Source organism: Heloderma suspectum, chromosome 4 (assembly GCF_057233095.1).
Source record: "Heloderma suspectum isolate Gila_16-S chromosome 4, 16-S_ref, whole genome shotgun sequence".
In the NCBI taxonomy this organism is placed as follows: domain Eukaryota; kingdom Metazoa; phylum Chordata; class Lepidosauria; order Squamata; family Helodermatidae; genus Heloderma; species Heloderma suspectum.
In genome coordinates, this window is record NC_139461.1 from 238,292,185 (window position 1) to 238,311,006 (window position 18,822).

At 41.2% G+C, this 18,822-nt stretch overlaps 1 protein-coding gene across 1 annotated transcript in view; it reads right to left on the reverse strand.

Annotated features, from left to right (window-relative positions):
- CFAP57 (cilia and flagella associated protein 57) overlaps window positions 1–18,822 on the reverse strand; it is a 37,492-nt gene that overhangs the window by 13,463 nt on the left and 5,207 nt on the right. The window contains exons 3-11 of the mRNA XM_084852810.1: window positions 18,528–18,814; window positions 17,590–17,797; window positions 16,595–16,747; window positions 11,906–12,045; window positions 9,451–9,616; window positions 6,604–6,717; window positions 4,305–4,517; window positions 3,692–3,865; window positions 1,642–1,803 (exon numbers count right to left, since the gene is read on the reverse strand). Of these exons, the coding sequence (XP_084708936.1) occupies window positions 1,642–1,803; window positions 3,692–3,865; window positions 4,305–4,517; window positions 6,604–6,717; window positions 9,451–9,616; window positions 11,906–12,045; window positions 16,595–16,747; window positions 17,590–17,797; window positions 18,528–18,814 (1,617 nt within the window). The remainder of the gene's footprint in view (window positions 1–1,641; window positions 1,804–3,691; window positions 3,866–4,304; window positions 4,518–6,603; window positions 6,718–9,450; window positions 9,617–11,905; window positions 12,046–16,594; window positions 16,748–17,589; window positions 17,798–18,527; window positions 18,815–18,822) is intronic.

Genomic DNA, 18,822 nt, shown 5'->3' on the forward strand with positions numbered 1-18,822 from the left:
TCCGTGATGCTATCTAGCCACTTTACTGATCCATAAAGGGACCTGTCCTCTTCTATGACTGCTAAGTTTGCTCAGGAGTCTTTAGTGAAGAACTTTGTCAAAAGCCTTTTGGAAGTCCAAGTAAACAATGTCTACCAGATCACCCCTGTCTACATGTTTATTGACACTCTCAAAGAACTCTAAGTGAGACAGGATTTACCTTTGCGGAAGCTGTGTTGATTCTTTTCAGCAGGGCTTGTCCTTCTATATGCTTACTAATTTTATCTTTAAGAACACCTTCAACAATTTACCCGGAACAGACGTTAAGCTAATGGGCATGTAATTTCCCGGATCCCCCCTGGATCCCTTTTTGAAAATTGGTATAAAGGCTAATCTTAGGGACATGTTGCATATTTTGGTCAGAAGATCAGCAATTTCATATTTGAGTTCTTTGAGAACTCTAGGATGGATACCATCTGGGCCCAGTGATTTATTTGCTTTCAGTTTATCAATAAGGTTGATAACTTCATCTTTTGTCACCACTATTTGCCTCAGTTCCTCAGACTCCCTTCCTGAAAACATCAGTTCAGGCACACATACCTGTCCTAGATCTTCTGCAGTGAAGATGGATGAAAATAATTCATTCAGCTTCTCTGCAATCTCCTTATCCTCCTTCAGTACCCCTTTAACTCCATTGCCATGCTAGCTGGTTTTCTGTTTCTGATATATTTAAAGAATTCTTTATTGTTGGCCTTGATGTTGTTAGTGATATGCTCTTCAAAATGCTTTTTTGCATCTCTTATTGTCTGCTTGCATCACCTTTGTGCAAGCTTGTGCCCCCTTTTGTTTTCCTCACTTGGGCAAGACTTCCATTTTCTGAAGGAAGCTCTCTTTTCTCTAATAGCTCCCTTAACACTGCTCATTAACCATGCCGCCAACCTCTTGGACTTGGAGCCACCTTTCCTAAGCTGTGGTATACATTTCAGTTGGGCTTCTATTATTGTGGTTTTGAGTAATCTCCAAGCATTCTGAAGGGATTTAATCCTCTTGACTCCCCCTTTTACCTTCCTTTTCACCAGTTCCCTCATTTTAGAGAAGTTTCCTCTTTTGAAGTCAAATGTGACTGTGTTGGACTTCCTGGGCAATTTTCCACTTAAATATATATTAAATCTGATAGCACTGTGATCACTGTTTCCAAGTGGTTCAACAGCATTTACCTCTCATACTAGGTCCTGGGCAACACCATTTAGGATTAAATCCAAGGTCGCCTCATGTCTGATCAGTTCCATGACCAACTGTTCTAGGGCAAAATCGTTTAGGACATTGAGAAATTTAACCTCTTTGTCGTGGCTAGAACGTGCATTTATCCAATCAATGTGGGGGTAACTGAAGTCTCCCATTATTATAACACTTCCTTGATGTGTTATACACATCACCCTGATTTTGTTTTCCATCTCAAAGTCACTCTGAGCATTCTGGTTTGGGGGACGACAACATGTTCCTAGCACTAAATTAGTTTTGGAGCCTGGTATTGTCACCCACAGTGCTTCTGTGGAAGAGCCTACCCCTTTTAAGTGTTCTAGTCAACTCGACACTATGCCCTTTTTGACTTGGAAACTCGTATGGGAATCCCCAAAGCAATACTTAAAATTATGTACTGACCTTCTCTTCCATGTCTGTTCTAGTGATCAGCACTTCGTCAGAATATGGCACATCTCTCTCCCTTTTCAGCCCCCGTCCTTCTTTATCATATACTTTCCAGATAATTATACAGCCATCCTCTGCAGAGGTTAGCAGGAACTGATCATCGGCAGTTATGGACATCTGGGGAGAGGAGAAAAAAGGCACATCTAACTCTGAGAAAGCATAGTTGGAGAGTCAGAGAAGGGAAAGGGCAGTGGGCAGAATCATCTGGGAATTTCCCCTGGGATTCACAAGCATAACTATGATAAACTATATGTAGGCTGATCACTACCTAGTAACTTTCTTTCCTCTGTGAATGGCTTTGCCCATCACAAGTACACACACAAACAAGAGCAAGTCATGCTGCCTCTTCTTGCACTTCCAGGACAAGACATGAAAGGAGAACTTGTGCATCTTCCCAGTGATGAGATGTGTAAGCTCCGGATATGAAGAAAGCTCACACATTTCACCATGGGCAAGACACACACATGTTCCACTCACAGTTAATCCTAGAAATACAAAAGAAGGAAGTGTGATTTACTCACATTTACTCGGAATGTGTGTAACTGGTTTGTGTCTCCCATGCTTTCTCAAAACATGCAGCCGTATGGGCTAATTCAAGATCAGTGCTCTTGCTACATCCAGTATATGGGAGTGTGTGGGCAGCCAGCTTCAACAAAGAATACCAAATAGATTATCCAACCAACTTCTTGTTGCTGCTTTCAATATTATTTACAAAAGATGAACATAAAGATGGATCATAGATTGCCATGAGAGGTAACTTCCTGTAGAGATAATCAGGCTGAAAAAGGAAGTTAATGTGTGCAGATAATGGAGATGGTGGTTTTATTGGATAGTACAAGGAGAAGGTGAAAAATACTACCCTATTTTGCCCATTTTGAAACACCCACAGCTGACCCAGTTGGGAGCCTACAATGCTAAATGCAATTGCTAGTTTGAAATGCATTATGTCCCTAATTGCAGTCTGGTCTTAGTGAACAAGGCTGTATTCCCTTTCTGTAGCTTTTTCACCATGACATTGTGGAGAGAGGGATAACAAAGTATGTTGTACCTCTAAAACTAGGACTAGCATAGCCTGTTTCAATATCAACATCACTCCAAATCCCCAGGAGATACTTGTCAGCCTAGGTCCCATGATTTGGTCATGAACTGCTGTGTAAACACACAGCTAACCTCTAGTACAGTGCAGATTGCACAGGACAGCTATTTATTAGCACAGAATGATACTGACTTCCAATTATACTTTGTAACAGCTTCAATTCATTAGCCCTTACTTGTAAAAAAAATACCCACCTCTCTGACTTCAGTAATATCTCCTTTCACTCCCACCACTATGCTCAAGCTCATCCTATCAGCTACCTTTGCCTCCTCCAATATTCATCTCAAGCACTCTGTCATCCTGCTTACTATCCCTTTACCTTATTAGTAGTCTCTGAACTCTCAACTAGTCTTTCCTTTCTAATGAGGTACCAGAGAAGACCAGTTTTACACATGATACTAAAAAAGCTCATGCTATTTAAAATGTGCAGATACGCTCTCACAGCCGCCCTCTCATCGTTATGGTGGAGCTATCAGAGGTAAACAAGTCTACAAGCTGGAAAAACAATCTTCCCAAAAGCTACTGTGGGCTTTGTTGAAACTGTTGCATTCCAGCCTCAAAGAAGCTAGCCACTGGAAGAGATATTCCCTGCACTCTCCCCATACAAGTGAGCTCAATCTGGATGGCGGTATTGTTTAGAAGTTAGATGGAACTTATTCTCATTGCTTTGCTGCTCACTACTACTGGAATCTATAGTGTCTGATGTCTTGTGACTCCCATTAAGCAACCCTGATATATAATAAAAGATATATTCAGATAGGATTGAATGTCCCCCTGTGGCTCATCTGGTAATATATGGTATACATCCCTGCATTACTAATTGCTGTAGAGTGAGAAAAACAAGAGATCCACAAAGGCTAGGGCAATCAAGGTGACTAGGAGACTGATGGAAATACACTTGGCCTTTACCTTGGTGACTGGACCAGCATGGGCTTGATATTCATTGAATTCCTTGTGCACAGGCAGCGGGTATTTCATAGACCGGATGGTCCCTGAGGAGGTACCAGTGAAAACCATGCGCCCAGAGCGAGCTACCACTATACAAGTGTAGGCAACATCAAAAGTGGGCACTTCTCGCAGTATCTGAAAGACAGAAGACCCACCAAACTCTACAGTATTGTGATTGTTTCCATATGTAACACACCACAGAGCAAAGATTAATTTTGAACTGGAAAGTGGTGAGAGATTCATCGTTCCACCAGTCATGCCCACCATAGTGAAAGTCTTGCTATCCCGCCCCCAAGTGTGAGAAGCCTTGGACTTCCCACCCAATCTTGGAGCTGAGGAGGAAACCCCAATGTTTAGGTTAGCTATCAAGGCCAGCCAAAATGTGTTGACTCCTTTAAATGGCTGCACTGTCACAGAGGACTATGAAAATAACTGGCGCCAAGTGGAGCAGACAGACAACCTCAATCGCTGAGAATTACAGGCAGATACTGGAGGCCATAGCATTGGGTCCATTAAGGTTTAGCTCCACTTTCTCCCATACTGCATGCCCATAGGTGCTGGCACATGAGCTCACCGAAGAATCGCATATCTCCTTGATGCTATGATCAGATCCAACAGCAAAGACAACTTTTGCATCAGGTGATATCGCCACTCCGCTGTAGCTGCAGGACTTGAGTACACACTCAGATTCCCTCTTGCCATTCTGGAGGTTCCATTCATACACTGCCCCATCTGTGCCACAGGAGACCAGTTTATAGTCATCCATGCTCCACACAACTGAGCGCACCTGAGGTGGTGAGGAAGAGAATATGCTGGATGCCAAGGCAATTATTGATTAGTCGCAAGGGAAGCTTGGTATTGTTACCATTTACCTAGTGCCATTGTATCCAAATCCTTTACATAACAGTCTTACAGAACACAGCCCTTTCTGTCCTTGGTCCCTTTGTGCTCACAATTTACTCTCAAATAGTTAGAATAAGCATTGCCATGATAACACAGCAGATCTGGCTAAGGGAAGCAAGAATCATTTCTATGAACCAAAGCCAGAGTTACGACAGCAATAACCTCTAGGCTTCAGACACATCACAGCAATTAGCCAATGGAAAAGATGGGCTTGTAGTCCTAATTCTCAAGGAAACGGAAAATGTTGTCCTTTACTCAAGTTCCTATGGCCTTTTAAACAAATAAACAGTTAATTAAAAATACTACTTTCCAGCAAAATCTACATGCTCTGTGCTTTAAATTGACGGTTCATACACATTTCTAATACCACAGTTAGTGCCTTTAAAAGTCATTCAGTTTGTTTTCTCATTCATTTAAGAGGACCACACTAATGCATACTGTTTTAGAAACTTAAACTGTTTAACGACTGGAATTATAAAACTTTTCCAAATTCTAAAAAAAAAAATCCCTGTCTAGATGCTTGGAGGCAATTCTTACAAGTAGTTGTTTACAAACCTGCTTTTTTCAGGTGCAACTCTTTCACTTTTCTTTAATTTCATTATAAATTGGACTGAAAGCCCAATATAGTGAAATAAACGGCATGGAATTGCAGTAGCTAATACTGAATGGAACCTATAGAGATGGTTCAAAAGGGCTCAGAAACTTGGGATTTGCCAACTTCTGATCCCTGGGACACTGAGTGATGGTGACAGCTCAAGAAGAATCCACTTGCTCCTTAAAATTGTTTGTGTCAGAGTTCTTAAATTTAAGAGAATTCAAACCTCTCTTGTGCTGATATTAGTGATGGAGCAATGGAGACATTCATGGCCTGGGATGTTGGAAGGAATGTCCTCTACAGTATGTAATCATCTAGCACATTGTCAACATGAAATAAACATTAAATAGTAGTACTCATCATTATAAGTATAATCCAGCCAAAGTTAAGCACTTTTAAGCATCATCATTTCAGCAGGAAAAATGTAAGCACACAATTAACGATACTGTTGAAATAAAAGATGTTTACAGCAGAATCCTATGCATGTCTACTCAGAAGGAAGACTCATTGGGCCAGTTCACACATAATGGTGAATTGTTTAATTAATTAACCCATGATTTGCTGGGTGGAAGTGGGCAAGCACGCTGCCTCTGGTGTGCTCCTGCTTTCTGTAAACAACCTACAAAAACCATGAGTTAACCACTGGGTAAATAAGGAGTGCGCCAGAGGCAGCACGCTTACTTGCTTCTGCTCATGCCTGGCAAATTAACCCATGATTTGCTGTTACATGTGAGCCAGGTCACTGAGTTCACTCAGGCTTACTCCAGGTAAGTGTATATAGGACTGCAGTGTTAAAAGTGCTTTGCTTTGGCTGGATTATACCTTATGTTTCTTCTGACTAAAGCTACTGCACATAGTAGATGAGAAATCTGAGTAACTGATCCTGTTGTTTGTGCAAAAAATGGCTCACATTGTATTTGCACTAACAGAGAGGCATGGACAGTGCCTTGGAGTTCTTTTGCAGTACTAAGGATAAGTCTTTTGTTCTTTTTATTTATTTATTTATTTATTTATTACATTTATACCCCGCCTTTTTTCCTCCAAGGAACTCAAGGTGGCGTACATAATCCTCCTCCTCCTCCATTTTATCCTCACAACAACAACCCTGTGAGGTAGGTTGGGCTGAGAGTATGTGACTGGCCCAAAGTCACCCAGTGAGCTTCCATGGCCGAGTGGGGACTAGAACCCAGATCTCCTGACTCCCAGTCCAGCACTCTAGCCACTACACCATGCTGGCTCTATCTGGTTTGCAATAAAGAAAAGAATTCAACTCTACCCAAAGCTACATAATTTGAGGGATCCTGTTCTGTTCAAATGTCAGAGACATTCTGTTTAACTTACACTTTTACCCGTAATGTAGCTGTCACTCACTGACCTTCCCATTGTGTCCTTTCAAGTTAATGACATTGTCAAAACTTGTGGCCGAGTAAATGTGAATCACATTTCCATTTACTGCTGCAAATAGATGACCCCCTGTACTGAAGGCACACTGTAGAGAGAAGCAGGAGAAAATATGGAACAATGATAATCTATACAACTAACCTCTTTGTGAAGGTACCAGTTATCCAGAATTTAGAGGCCATGAAGATAGCAGCCTCCAATTGCCCATATTAATATCCCTTCATTGTGACTAAATGCTTCTGTTGCGTAGAAATGAAAAAAATTATGGAAATGTTGAAGCCATGGGAAAAAAACTGTCCCCCCCCAGGTTAAAACGGTAATTTGGGAAAAATTTAAAAATACACAATACTTATTTTTTTAGCGCTCTTTACAGATCTAAAGACACTTTGTTGCTTTAAGACAGCCTTCCACAACTTGGTGCCTTCCAGATGTTTTGGACTTCAGCTCCATCAGGCCCAGGCAGCATAGCCAATGGTCAGGAATGCTGGAGTTCTAGTCCAAAACATCGGCGGGGGGGGCGGGGCGGGGGCAGGTTGGGGAAGGCTGCTTTAGGAACACAAAAGATATTACATATAACTTAGTTTGTTCATAAAATTATCATTATAATTAAATTGTTAATTTAAATACCTTCAAGCAATCTCAATCTATTATTTGAAGAGTGACATTTTATTCTTGTTTGTAAATCATTTCCGTTTATAAACATCTTATTTTTTGTTTGTTTTGAAAGTTGTTTCTAGTCATGGAGTCAATCCCCTGCCTATGCCACAGGAACCAGACTACTGAGTTTGTTTTAGATAGAGGGTTTATTCTAGTGGCAGCAGTTAAAGGTTTTATAACTGAGGCAGCATTCCCTAGTGATGAGGTCTAATTAGGAACTTTATTAAAAACTGTGGCAGTGAGTTCCGTAGACCCAAGCCTCAAAGTTAATTTTTGAAAAAGGAAATTGGTGAAATAACCCACATACTGTTCTGTTGCATCTGGTGGCAGTGGCGGGATAACCTACAGTGTTTCTTTCACGTGTGGGTTTTGGATTAGAACTACATTAATTGACTGCTACAGCATCTAACCAGAATAAGCCCAATTTACATTAGGCCAATAATTTTAATAAGGAATGGAAGAAAAAAAAATTGTGCTGGGAATCTTACAGAGAGATTAAAAGAAAGCACCCCCCCGCTTCATTTTTTCCAGAATTTTACATCTCTACCCTTTCTATAAAGTTCTGCTACATTATTTTAAGAAATCATTTGGAGGGAGCAAAGGCTGGTTAGGAATATATAAACACATTGTCTTAAATATTTTACACATCATTCTAAACAAAAATATTACATAATCCAAAACTGTTCAGTTTTTTGGAAAAAAAACAAAAACGGCCCTTGAAAAAAACCAGGGAAAAAAACTATTTTCCCCACCTCCACCCCCTGTTTTTTTTTTTCTTTTCTTTTCCAGGCTCTCACATCTCAGCAGAATGAGCAGGAGGGCCCCCAAATTCTCCAGGGCTGGCTTACCACATTTTGAAGTAATATATATTACTATCTAAAGAGGGGATGCTGTTTGTAAGACTGTTAAGTCCAGAGCCTAACTGCCTAAACGTACAACTGCAAGTGCTAATCCAATCAAAGATTAGACTGGCTATGGAAAGCCCAGAGATTTTGAGTGTCCTTGACAAGAAATACTTTAAACACCTAAAGCCTAGACTTATTTCCCCTGTACACAAGAAGAAGACAATCATCTCTATGTGTGTACCTGGAAATCACAATCCCAGGACCATCCTACTCTTTTGTGAATCTTTGCAATCAAAGGCATTCAGTGCCTCAGAACACCAGAGCTCAACAAGTCTCTAGAAAGTCCTCCAAGAGTCTCTCCAAAGTCCTTCAAGTGTGTCTTTTGTTAGTTTTGCTGGCAGACACTGCCTGCCTAAGTTTTTGCAGCTCCCGATTAGGTGTCCATTCTTGCGCTTCTGAATGTTTGAACTCCAGGTGATTCCAGAAAGAGGTCTTGCTGGGATAAACTCAGCCTGACTGACCCTGGCTTCCTGGCCTTGAGTGATGCTTTTCCTAACTCTCACTTCCAGTGGATTCCATCCGGCAAAGCCTTGCCATGGCTGAGGAAAGTCTCTTCTTTTCTGGATTTACCTTGACACTAAGGATCCTCTCACTTACTCACTGTTTCAGACAAAGCATAAGGAAAGAAAAGTAAAACGTGCTCTCTCTCTCTCGCTCTCTCTCTCTCAATTCCCACTGCAATTCTCCCTCCTTTTCTTCTATAAGCCAAAGCCATAACAGCTTAGCTTCATCACTTTTCATTTCCCTCTATCCTCTCCCTTCCTGAGATAGCCTTCAAAAGCTAACCATTAAATTGCCTTTTTGTTTACTTTCTCAATAAAACTCAATTTCTGGAAAACCTCTGCTCTCATCTCTTTTGCTTCCTTACCTCATGTGTGCACCACTCCCTAGACTAAACAATCAGATGTTACTCACAATGTACTCTTATGCATTTAGAAAATTTGCCAGCTCTACCAGACAGACGGCAGTCTGTCCTCCAGCAGAACAGGAACAGGATTACAGTGGGAAATGGTTCCCCAGCATATTTGAGCTAAATTCTCCCTAGTAGTTGGTGTTTGCAAGTACTTATTCCCTGAACACAGAGCAGCAGTCTGCAGACATGTATAGAGACATTTGCCCCACCCATGTCACAAAATTCTCGTCCTCCTCCCTGCTCATGGCATCTTCCAATATGCTCACAAAGTATTTCTGCATATTCCTTCCTTTTGGTGTTTCCCCATTTAACCTCCTCCATGAGTTCCCTTCCCTGCAGTCCTCACCTCTCTGCATCCTCGTACAGTGAAGTCCTTGAAAGCCCGGATGTCATCGATAAGTAGATTCATAAGTCGGAGTTTGTCAGCAAAACCAACCAAAACATATAGACCACCAGGGTGAAGGGCAAGTGCATACGCCTCTTCTTGGTACTCCTTATAGAGGTCCAGTGTGCTGTAGTGAGAGCAGCCATAGAGGTCAATGCACAGCACATGCTTCTTTGCAACAAAGCAGCTGCAGCTAGTGCTATTCTTGGCCACACTTTGTCTAAGAGGTTCAAACGCTGGGAAACAAACCACAAAGGGGAACAATGACGACTTGGCAGGATCAAAGTTTACCTGTCCAATTCAAGGCATACAAACAGGGCAGCAAAAATAATTTGGAAATATTTCATACAACAGTAATATTGATGTGATGGGGGAGTTCTTACTAGCAACTAAATTAATTCAGAGTCAGACTGATTAACGTTTGATGCTTCCCCTCCCCTATGACATGTGTATGTGTATATGTATGTATGGGGTGCATTTACACTTTATCATTATTCCTTTCATTTCTATACCACCCCATAGCCAAAGCTCTCTGGGCAGTTCACATAAAATGCTGCCACAATAATTTTTGATAAAAAGAATATATTTTAACAACAGATTCCACTTGTCTGATTATGGTGTCTGACCCAGAACAGATGCTAAGTTGCCAAGCTGGCTACTTTTTAAAAGCTCATTTTCCATTTCAGATGGTTGAAGAAAGGCATCTCTGCATAGCTCCCCTCTTCCCCCAATAGACTCTATAGATTGCCTTGATTATTTTTCTAGGTAGGGTTTTATTACTTGTATCCACATCTGACATCTATCTGAGGAGGTATGAATTCACTGAGACTCATTTGTTAAGTGAGCAGGCTATTAATTTCAATTTCTTAATCTTCCAAAAAAAAACCCCCTATAGACTTGCACCAGCTGATTATCATGACAATGTTTTAAGAGTAAATTGAAGGCTAAGTTCATTCCAAGGCCAGCTGAGTAACACGGATAAAGGATGCTTCTTTAGGATTAGATGTTTTTGTGAGACCATTTGTATAATAATTTTTGACTGAAATAAACATAAGCAGATTCTAGCTGCCTGGAATTCTCCAGCTCTTTGAAGAAGAGTTACCTTTGAAATACGAAGGGAATAGAGGACATTGGGTTGTGTCCAATCATATGTTTGCGCTAGTAGAAAACAGTTCCACTTGTACAAGGTAGGGCACTCATTTTTTGGTGATCCTTCCTACCAAGTGCAGCCCCCCTGCCACCCCAAAGGTGCTCCTGAGGATTGGAGAACCATCCAGAACAGTTATGACATGGAGGGCTGCAGAAAGTGGTGGTGGGGAAACCACAACTTGCACAAAGCCATCACTGGATACAACCCATGCTTTGGACTGTACAGCTATTTTCTCAGGTTTTCTTGGATATTTTTATATCCCTCATTGCTTTGATGCCTATTTATGTTGCCTATAGCGCATGAGAGATCACCAAGGGAATGTGCAACTCCACATTCAACCACATTTTATTTCCCCAGCTATCTAATGTAGTGTATTTCCTCATCCATCCATTGGAAGCAATGATTCAAGATGATATCTAAATTGAAAACTTGCAAAGTTATGGGGTTGGATCCAGACTTCATATTCCACAAACAGAAGAGTTTCTTCTGGCCACAGAAGATATTTGATCTAGAGAGAGGATCCTGCTGGCAGAAGTGCGTGCGTGGGGGGAGAACTTTTGTCTATTTCCCCCTCCCTCTGCAGTTGCTTGTGCCTTCTGAAAATCAGCTCTGGAGAATCCCCCAACCCTGGTACAAGCCGCTTTAGGGGGCGGGGTGGTGGTGGTGATAAGCAAAAGCCATCTCCCTCCTTCTGCCAGCAAGAGTAAAGCCTGGATCCATCCTATTGTCACCTGCCTACCTGATCATTTGTCCATACAACACATGCAATAAGATGAGGATCTCATAAATATATCTTGCTTTCTATTGCCTTATATAAGCATAACTGTGACCTAAAGTAGATTGAAATTTTCCTTTTATATTCCCTGTCATAACCAGAAACAGAACAAAAAACTTTGCCAGGTTTATCTAAAGACGATACAAGGAATCGGTGAATGGGCTTTCAAAATTTAACCACTCCAAATACTGTATGGATGTTTCTGGGTTTAGAACCATTACTTATGTTTATGCTATATACACAGTGGTCCTATGACAAACTACAATACTACATCTGAACCTTGGCCCACTGATCCATTTCTCCTTCAACCACCATCTCTTAACAGTTTCTTTTGTTTCCTGAGCAAAACCAAGCAGTTTGAATTTATCAGAATAGGGCCAATACATCCCCTATTGTTGCACATTGGCTCTTCAGTAAATTGGACCTTATGGTCTGTGAAGAAAAGATACAAATGTACAAAACAAAAGGAAGTACAGATCATGCCCCCTTACTTGGTTTCATAGTTCCAGATGCGGACAGATTTGTCCAGCGAACAGGTAGCAACAAGGGGCTTGCGAATGCAGGTATCCAAGCCAGTAATGGAAGAAGAATGTATTGGGTAGTTCAGGTATTCAAAGTGAGCTGTCTCCCCCTAGTGAGATATCATAAAATGGTTAGCTAGAAATGCTCATGTGGCTGCCTAACTAACACCAGGCAACAGTCTATGGAGCAAAGAAAGCATTTAACATGCACTAGATTTATCAAAACATAGGAAATGTCTACTGGCAAACAGGGCTAATTTTATTTATTTTTAAAAAATTATTCTACAAAAGAATGCAAACATTTAAAAAACAACATTTTACACACATTGATGTTATAGCTACCATTATCTAAAGACCAGAATGAGAGAATTCAGTTGCATATTAAAAGAACAGGACTTCAGGACTCTTAGCAATAAATCCACAGTATATTTTCAAGATCATGCTTCAAGATAGATAACTAAGAAAGAACTACAAAGGAAATTGATTCCTTACACTAACAGAAACAATGAGCAGGAACATACATCATCTTCAAATTTATCATTCCAGAAATCAACAAAAATGTACAATTTCCTTTATGAGGGCGCAATCCTATGGCCGCTAGACAGCGGCTAGAAGGCCATAGGATTTTTTGTTTTCTGGGAACCGAGCTCAAGAGCCAGTGCCCTGAGCTTGGTTCCTAGAAAACCGCCTCCCTCCCCCCTCCCCCGCTGCCTCATAGGCGACACGGTTCGTCCTCGTCTCTGTGCTCAGGAGAGCAACGTGGAGCAGAAGTAAAGGGGGCACTCCTGGGGGCAGGGCAGGGACCACGGAAGCACCATTATGATACTTTCTATGTGCCATCCTGCCTCCACGACCACCTCCCCGCTCCAAGGACCGCGACTAGACAGCCAAAATCAGCTGTCTAGCCACAAATGCAGGGCGGCTAGCACGGAGGAGAAGATCTGCTCCACACTCCGCCCACCCTGCATTGGATAGTCAGTTCGGAGGTGGCTGACTATCCCCATAGGTTTGCACCCTAAATTGATTTTCATACATTTGGTTTTCATGCGCCCTAACATAATATGTAAGTTTATGCATTATAGCTATATCTCAAATCCTATAGTACCAAGCTGAGGGAGGGAGTGTCACTTTCTTTTTCCAGTACATAGCAATTGACATTTTAGCTGCTGTTAATAAGTTTGTAATCATCTCAACATCAGCTATGTCAATGCAAATAATTTAATACTCTGAGGGATCAATCCTATGCATGTTTAAACAGAGAAAAGACCTACAACTCCTAGCATTCCCCAGCCAGCTTTGCAACCTAAGGGTGCAATCCTATGGCTGCTAGACAGCCGAAATCGGACGTCTAGCCACAAATGCAGGGTGGCCAGAGCACAGAGGAGAAGATCCCCTCCTTACTCTGCCTGCCCTGCATTGGATAGTCAGTTGCCTCCACGTTCAGAGGTGGCTGACTATCCCCATAGGATCGAGCCCTCCATGGTTTCTTTGGAATATTACAGCCTGTAATCTGTTCAATATAATACAATACTAACTGCCAAAAGCTTTTAATTTTGTCACATCTCCAAAATACATGCATATAATCTGGACGAGCTTTTCTATAAATTATCTTTAATTTATGTGGTATCAAATACAATTGATGCACTGTCTTATAGAAATTCTCTTCGAAATTTGCTGCAATTTGCTGCAAACTTCACTCAATGTTTTGTATATTTTCCCAATGAATCCCTTCTTTACTGATGCATAGGGCAGTTCTTCCATTGCTGTTGGATCTTTAACAGCACCATATTTTCCAATTAACTTCATCATGGCATATCTTATTTGAAAGAATTTATGCAGTTCAGGAACAAAAGGGTTCATCTTATTTCTTAAAAACTCAAAAGATACAATCTCATTATTTTCCAAAAAATCTTTCAACAGATGAAATACATAAACATCCCAAGATGATGTATCTCCTAATATTTCCTTCCTACTGATCTACTCATTATATGTACATGATTTAAATGGAGACAGTCCTGGACATTTTTTTTTACTCTAGTGTTAGTTTATTAATATCTTTTAAACTACCAAACAGACCTGGCTTTGCATAAATCGGAATAGCCCTTAGTTTGATATAACAAAGCCTTCAAGCAAAGTGACACAGTTGGATATATTGTGCCTAGCCTGTCTGAGGGAGGCCACAACCACTGTTTTTCCTAGGCATGGCTGCTGCCATGGTGTACCCCAACAGCTCCCTGTGGGAGGGATCTGTTCATTCCACTCTCCTGAGGGGGGCTACCCCACAGCAGAGGGGAAGCAACAGCTATATAACTCTGTCCCTCAGACTACTCTGCACTGTCTTCAGACTGAGTTAACTGCAAAGCTATGTGGTGGTTAGGGAAGTCTGCCACCTAGTGATTGAAGATGGTACCACAGGCTTCAAACTCAGACACCTAAATAAATTAATACATTTTTAAAACCAAATAACCCAGCAATGCACATGCCTAGGGTTGTCTTAGTGTGCATGTCAAGTTTCAGGTTCTAGGTTTCATGATCTTGGTGCTGTAACAATGACAGACAGATCCGCTTTTATTATTATAGATTATCACTGAAAATGTGAAAATAAGTGAATTTGTAGAGGAGTAACTATGTGCACCAGCAGCTACCAAACACTACCCTGAAGAAGTCTCATCAGTAACAGCCACTTGCTAAATAACTGCATGAAATATGAAAGGTAATGGTAACCTTATGGGTCTTGGGGAGGCTTTCTGCAATTCATATTTGAGATAATTGAGATGTGTCCTTGCTGCCTCACAGAGGGACTTGAAATGTTGAATGGTGTATGAGAATGACATCAACCTCTTTCTTTAAGAATAGTTCTAGAGAGATTGCATATATTTGATTTTAATAAATTAGAGGCACAATCCTATATATGTTTAGACAGAAAAAAAGTCCTACACCTCCCAGCATGCCTTAGCCAGCCATGCTGGGAGGTGTAGGATTTTTTTCTGTCTAAACATGTATAGGATTGTGCCCTAATGGCCGAATCCTATACATGTTTAGACAGAGAAAAACTCCTACAACTGGGCCTTAGTTGCTGACTTGGGAATGCTGGGAGTTCTAGGATGTTTTTCTGTCTAAACCTGCATAGGGTTGTGACAACTGGATTTTTTAATCCTGCTTTTCTGTCCAGAGGCACATGAAGTGGCTTATAAAATTAAGAACAAAACAAAATATAAGCCCTATGCAAACATAATAAAAACTTTTTAACACAGTAGTAAATAAAACCAAATCCAAAAAGCAGCAAATTAAAAAGAAAAAAAGTTTTCAATAGATATCTGAGTATTAAAAAAGAAGGGGCTTGGCACACCTCCAAGGAGAGGGGGTATTCTATAATCTTAGTGCCACCACTGAAAAGGCCCTGTCATGGGTATATGCCCATTTGATCTCATGTAAGAGGGATACCACTCTCAACTATGCACAGGCTCATAAGGGAGGAGATATTCCCTGAGATAACTTAGCTCCAAGCTATGTAGGACTTTAAATACAAAGACCAGTAGTTTAAACTGAGCTCAAAAACAAACAGGCATCCAGTGCAGATAGCATAAAACTAAAGTAATATGCTTTGATATGGAAATTATTGTTCTTAAGGGCAGCACTGTAGTAATCCTATCTGGAAGTAACTAGGGCACAGATAACCAAGGCCAGGTATGAATTTTCCAGATAAGGCTGGAGCTGACACACCAGCTAAACCTGGTAAAAAGCACTCTCTACTCCTTATACCACATGAACACCCAGAGAAAGTGTCAAGTCAAGAAGCACTGCCAAACGGCATACCCAGTCCTCCCCAATTGCCAGATCACCTGACCAGCAGCCATGGCGTCATCGCATACACATTTACAAACATCAATCTTCCTCTCAAATCTTTTTTAAGGATTTCAGTTCCACATTCTGACTCTTCTGAGAACACTGACAGTAAACAGGCACTTTATCTGAGATGGGGGAAATGGCACTTCTACTATAAGCGAAATTGAACTCTTATTTCCCAGTTCCTTGTGCAGGATGGCTAATTGCTGTGCTAGAGAACCAGGGCAAAAGGTTTTGCGGAAGGAAGGTCTGCCATTTTGTATACCAGGTGTGGGCACCACACGAGCCACATGCAGCCCCCACTGCCTGTCCCCAGGTGTGGCCCCTGCCCCTGAATTTGGTGGGGTCGGTGGGGAATCTGTGATTTTAACACTAACACTAAATTATTTATTTAGAATTATTTTTAGGCCACCTTTAAGGGTAAAACCCTCTCAAAAAAATTTGACCCTTTTAGCGATCCATAGCCACTATGAAGCACTAAATGGGTCAAATTAAGCTTGTTCTCAAGCTAAATTTAACTCCTTCAGAGCTCTGTAGTGGTTTGCTACTGAATTTCAGTGGCAAACCATTGCTTTTTTGTGTGGCCGCCCCATGGAGTACAGGGTATTCCACAGAGGGCAGCCCATTGGGGGGGAGGGACACACAGATGAAAATGGTCCTGTTTTTGTGTGTGTTCCTGAATGGATGATTTGATGCAGCCATATTAGCAGACTGCTGTTAGTTTTGCATTGCAGGGATATAACATTTCTTTGAATACACACATGTATAACGTCCTGTCATTACACAAGAGCACAGCAGTCAGAATTAACTCACCTTGGAAATCTCAGCTGATGACATGGAGAGGAAATAGAGTTGATTCTTATTTGTGCTGATGAGGAGTGTCTCCTCTGCAGGGCTGAAGGCAATACACACAACCTCCTGTTTGTCTGATTGGTTTGGATCACTGCTGCACTGGTCTTGTGGAATCTATGAAACAAACCAGCCCACTTAGACTACTTTCCCACATACTTTTCTAGTCTAGATCTGCTGCAGGATAATAATAAATATCCTTTCAAAGACAATGACAGCAAGATTATCTAAATGAAGATTTTCAATTTTAACAGTGCAATCCTATGCTCAATCTATGCCAGCAGGAATGCTTTCATATCTGGTGTCACTCCCTTGCTGCTGGTGTATCTCAGAGATATGTCTCTGCCATGGACTCTGTACTAGTGTATTGCCAGGTAGTAGAATGTTATTATAATGGATTCCCACAACGGGCACAGGGGATGAAAATGAGCAGCATCAGGGACAGAGTGGATTTAGTTCATATCCTAAAGTTTCACAGACCCCAATACTGGCTCCTATGCCAACATAATGTTATGTTGGTAAAAAGATGGTGGTGTCAAATGTATAGAAGCTAAGGAAAATGAACAGGCACAAAAATCATAACTATTTAAAATAGAATACTACGCCACAGAAGTAGGGGTAAGTAGGTTTGTGTTGTCACAGGTACTAGCCAATCAATGCTGTGAACAAATGGCTTTCGCTGGAAACAAGCAAAACTGTTTTTTTTCCCAAGCTTGGTCCTGCAACAAACAATATACTTATGTCTGACCAAAATGAAGTGAGGAGGGCTCGGCAGCAGCATGACCGCTCAGACTGTATGTGCCTGTATATAACCTTTGTGTAGCTGGTATTGCAGCACTGCTTTCAGTTTCAGTCTCTTCCTAAGGATCAGCTTTGCTAACTGCTGCACTCTGATCTGTGAGACACGGAGATTCATAGTAGCTAAGTCAAGTATTGTATGTCATGGACCTCTTACCTACCCGTATCTCTCTGCTTTCTCGGTAACCTTCTTTCTCATCCGATTTCTCAAAAAGTAGAACAAGCCCTGGACCAGCTGAGCAAGCAAATCCTTTTGAATATGCAGCAACAGCAGAGACTCGAGGCAAAGATGCTTGCTGTTGTGCTTCAGTATCACAGACTATCTCACTAGAGAACGCAGGGGAACTGGTAGCAGGAAACTCAACGAGGCTTTAAAAAGACATTAGTTAGTCAATCTGTTAGTCAACAGAGAAGTTACATGAGTTTCATATGCCAGCTCTGTATGGTGTAAAAAGAATTTAGTTCATTTTAAACTTAGTTTTGAATGTTGGAGAAGTCCTAGTATTAATACAAAGTTCTCCCCAACCATTTGTTATTTTAAGACATAAGTCTTAATGAACTCAATGGGACTTATTTCTGACTAAACATGATTTAGGGCACAATCCTATGCATGTTTAAACAGAGAAAAGGCCTACAACTCCCAGCATTCCCTACCCAGCATGCTGGGAGTTGTAGGCCTTTTCTCTGTCTAAACATTCATAGGATTGTGCCCTTAGATGCTCTAGTGTATCCCTTAAGGAAGGTATTAACACTCCAATCTTAAACATACTTCTTGGAATATTCTATTTATACAGACTTTTTAAATGTATTGTATAGATTTAGGTTATTCATCCTCCAACCATGTTGTATGCGAGGCAGGCATTATTAGCCCCATCTTACAGCAGAACCAAGACTAATAGCACAATCCTGTGCATGTCTACTCAGAAGTAAGTCCCACTGAGTTCAATGGGACTGATTTCCAGGTAAGCATATATAGGATTGCAATCTCAGAGGTCATAATATGTCCAGGTCATCAATACAGATATGACCAAGATACAGTTGTAATCAAGGCTTGCAGACACTGACTATTCCAAAGTCAACAGTTTAAAGACTGCTTCACCTCTCTGATTCTTGTGGTTGTTCTTCCTTTACTACTTCACAGATTGGTTCTTTGCGCTCAATACTCGTCTCCCAGCGTAGATCACCAGAGTCAAATAAGTACAGCTTGCCTGTGTCAGTGCCCACAATCACCTTCTCTTCAGAGAGCCAGGCATGGGACAGGTAGTTCTGAGGCTCTCCACGCAAGAAGTTGGTTTGTTTTAAGGTTCCCTCTGTGTATCTGAAAAGTTTGAAGACACCATTTCCTGTAACACAGACCTGGGTGTTATCCTGTGGATTGAAGCTCACCTGCAAAG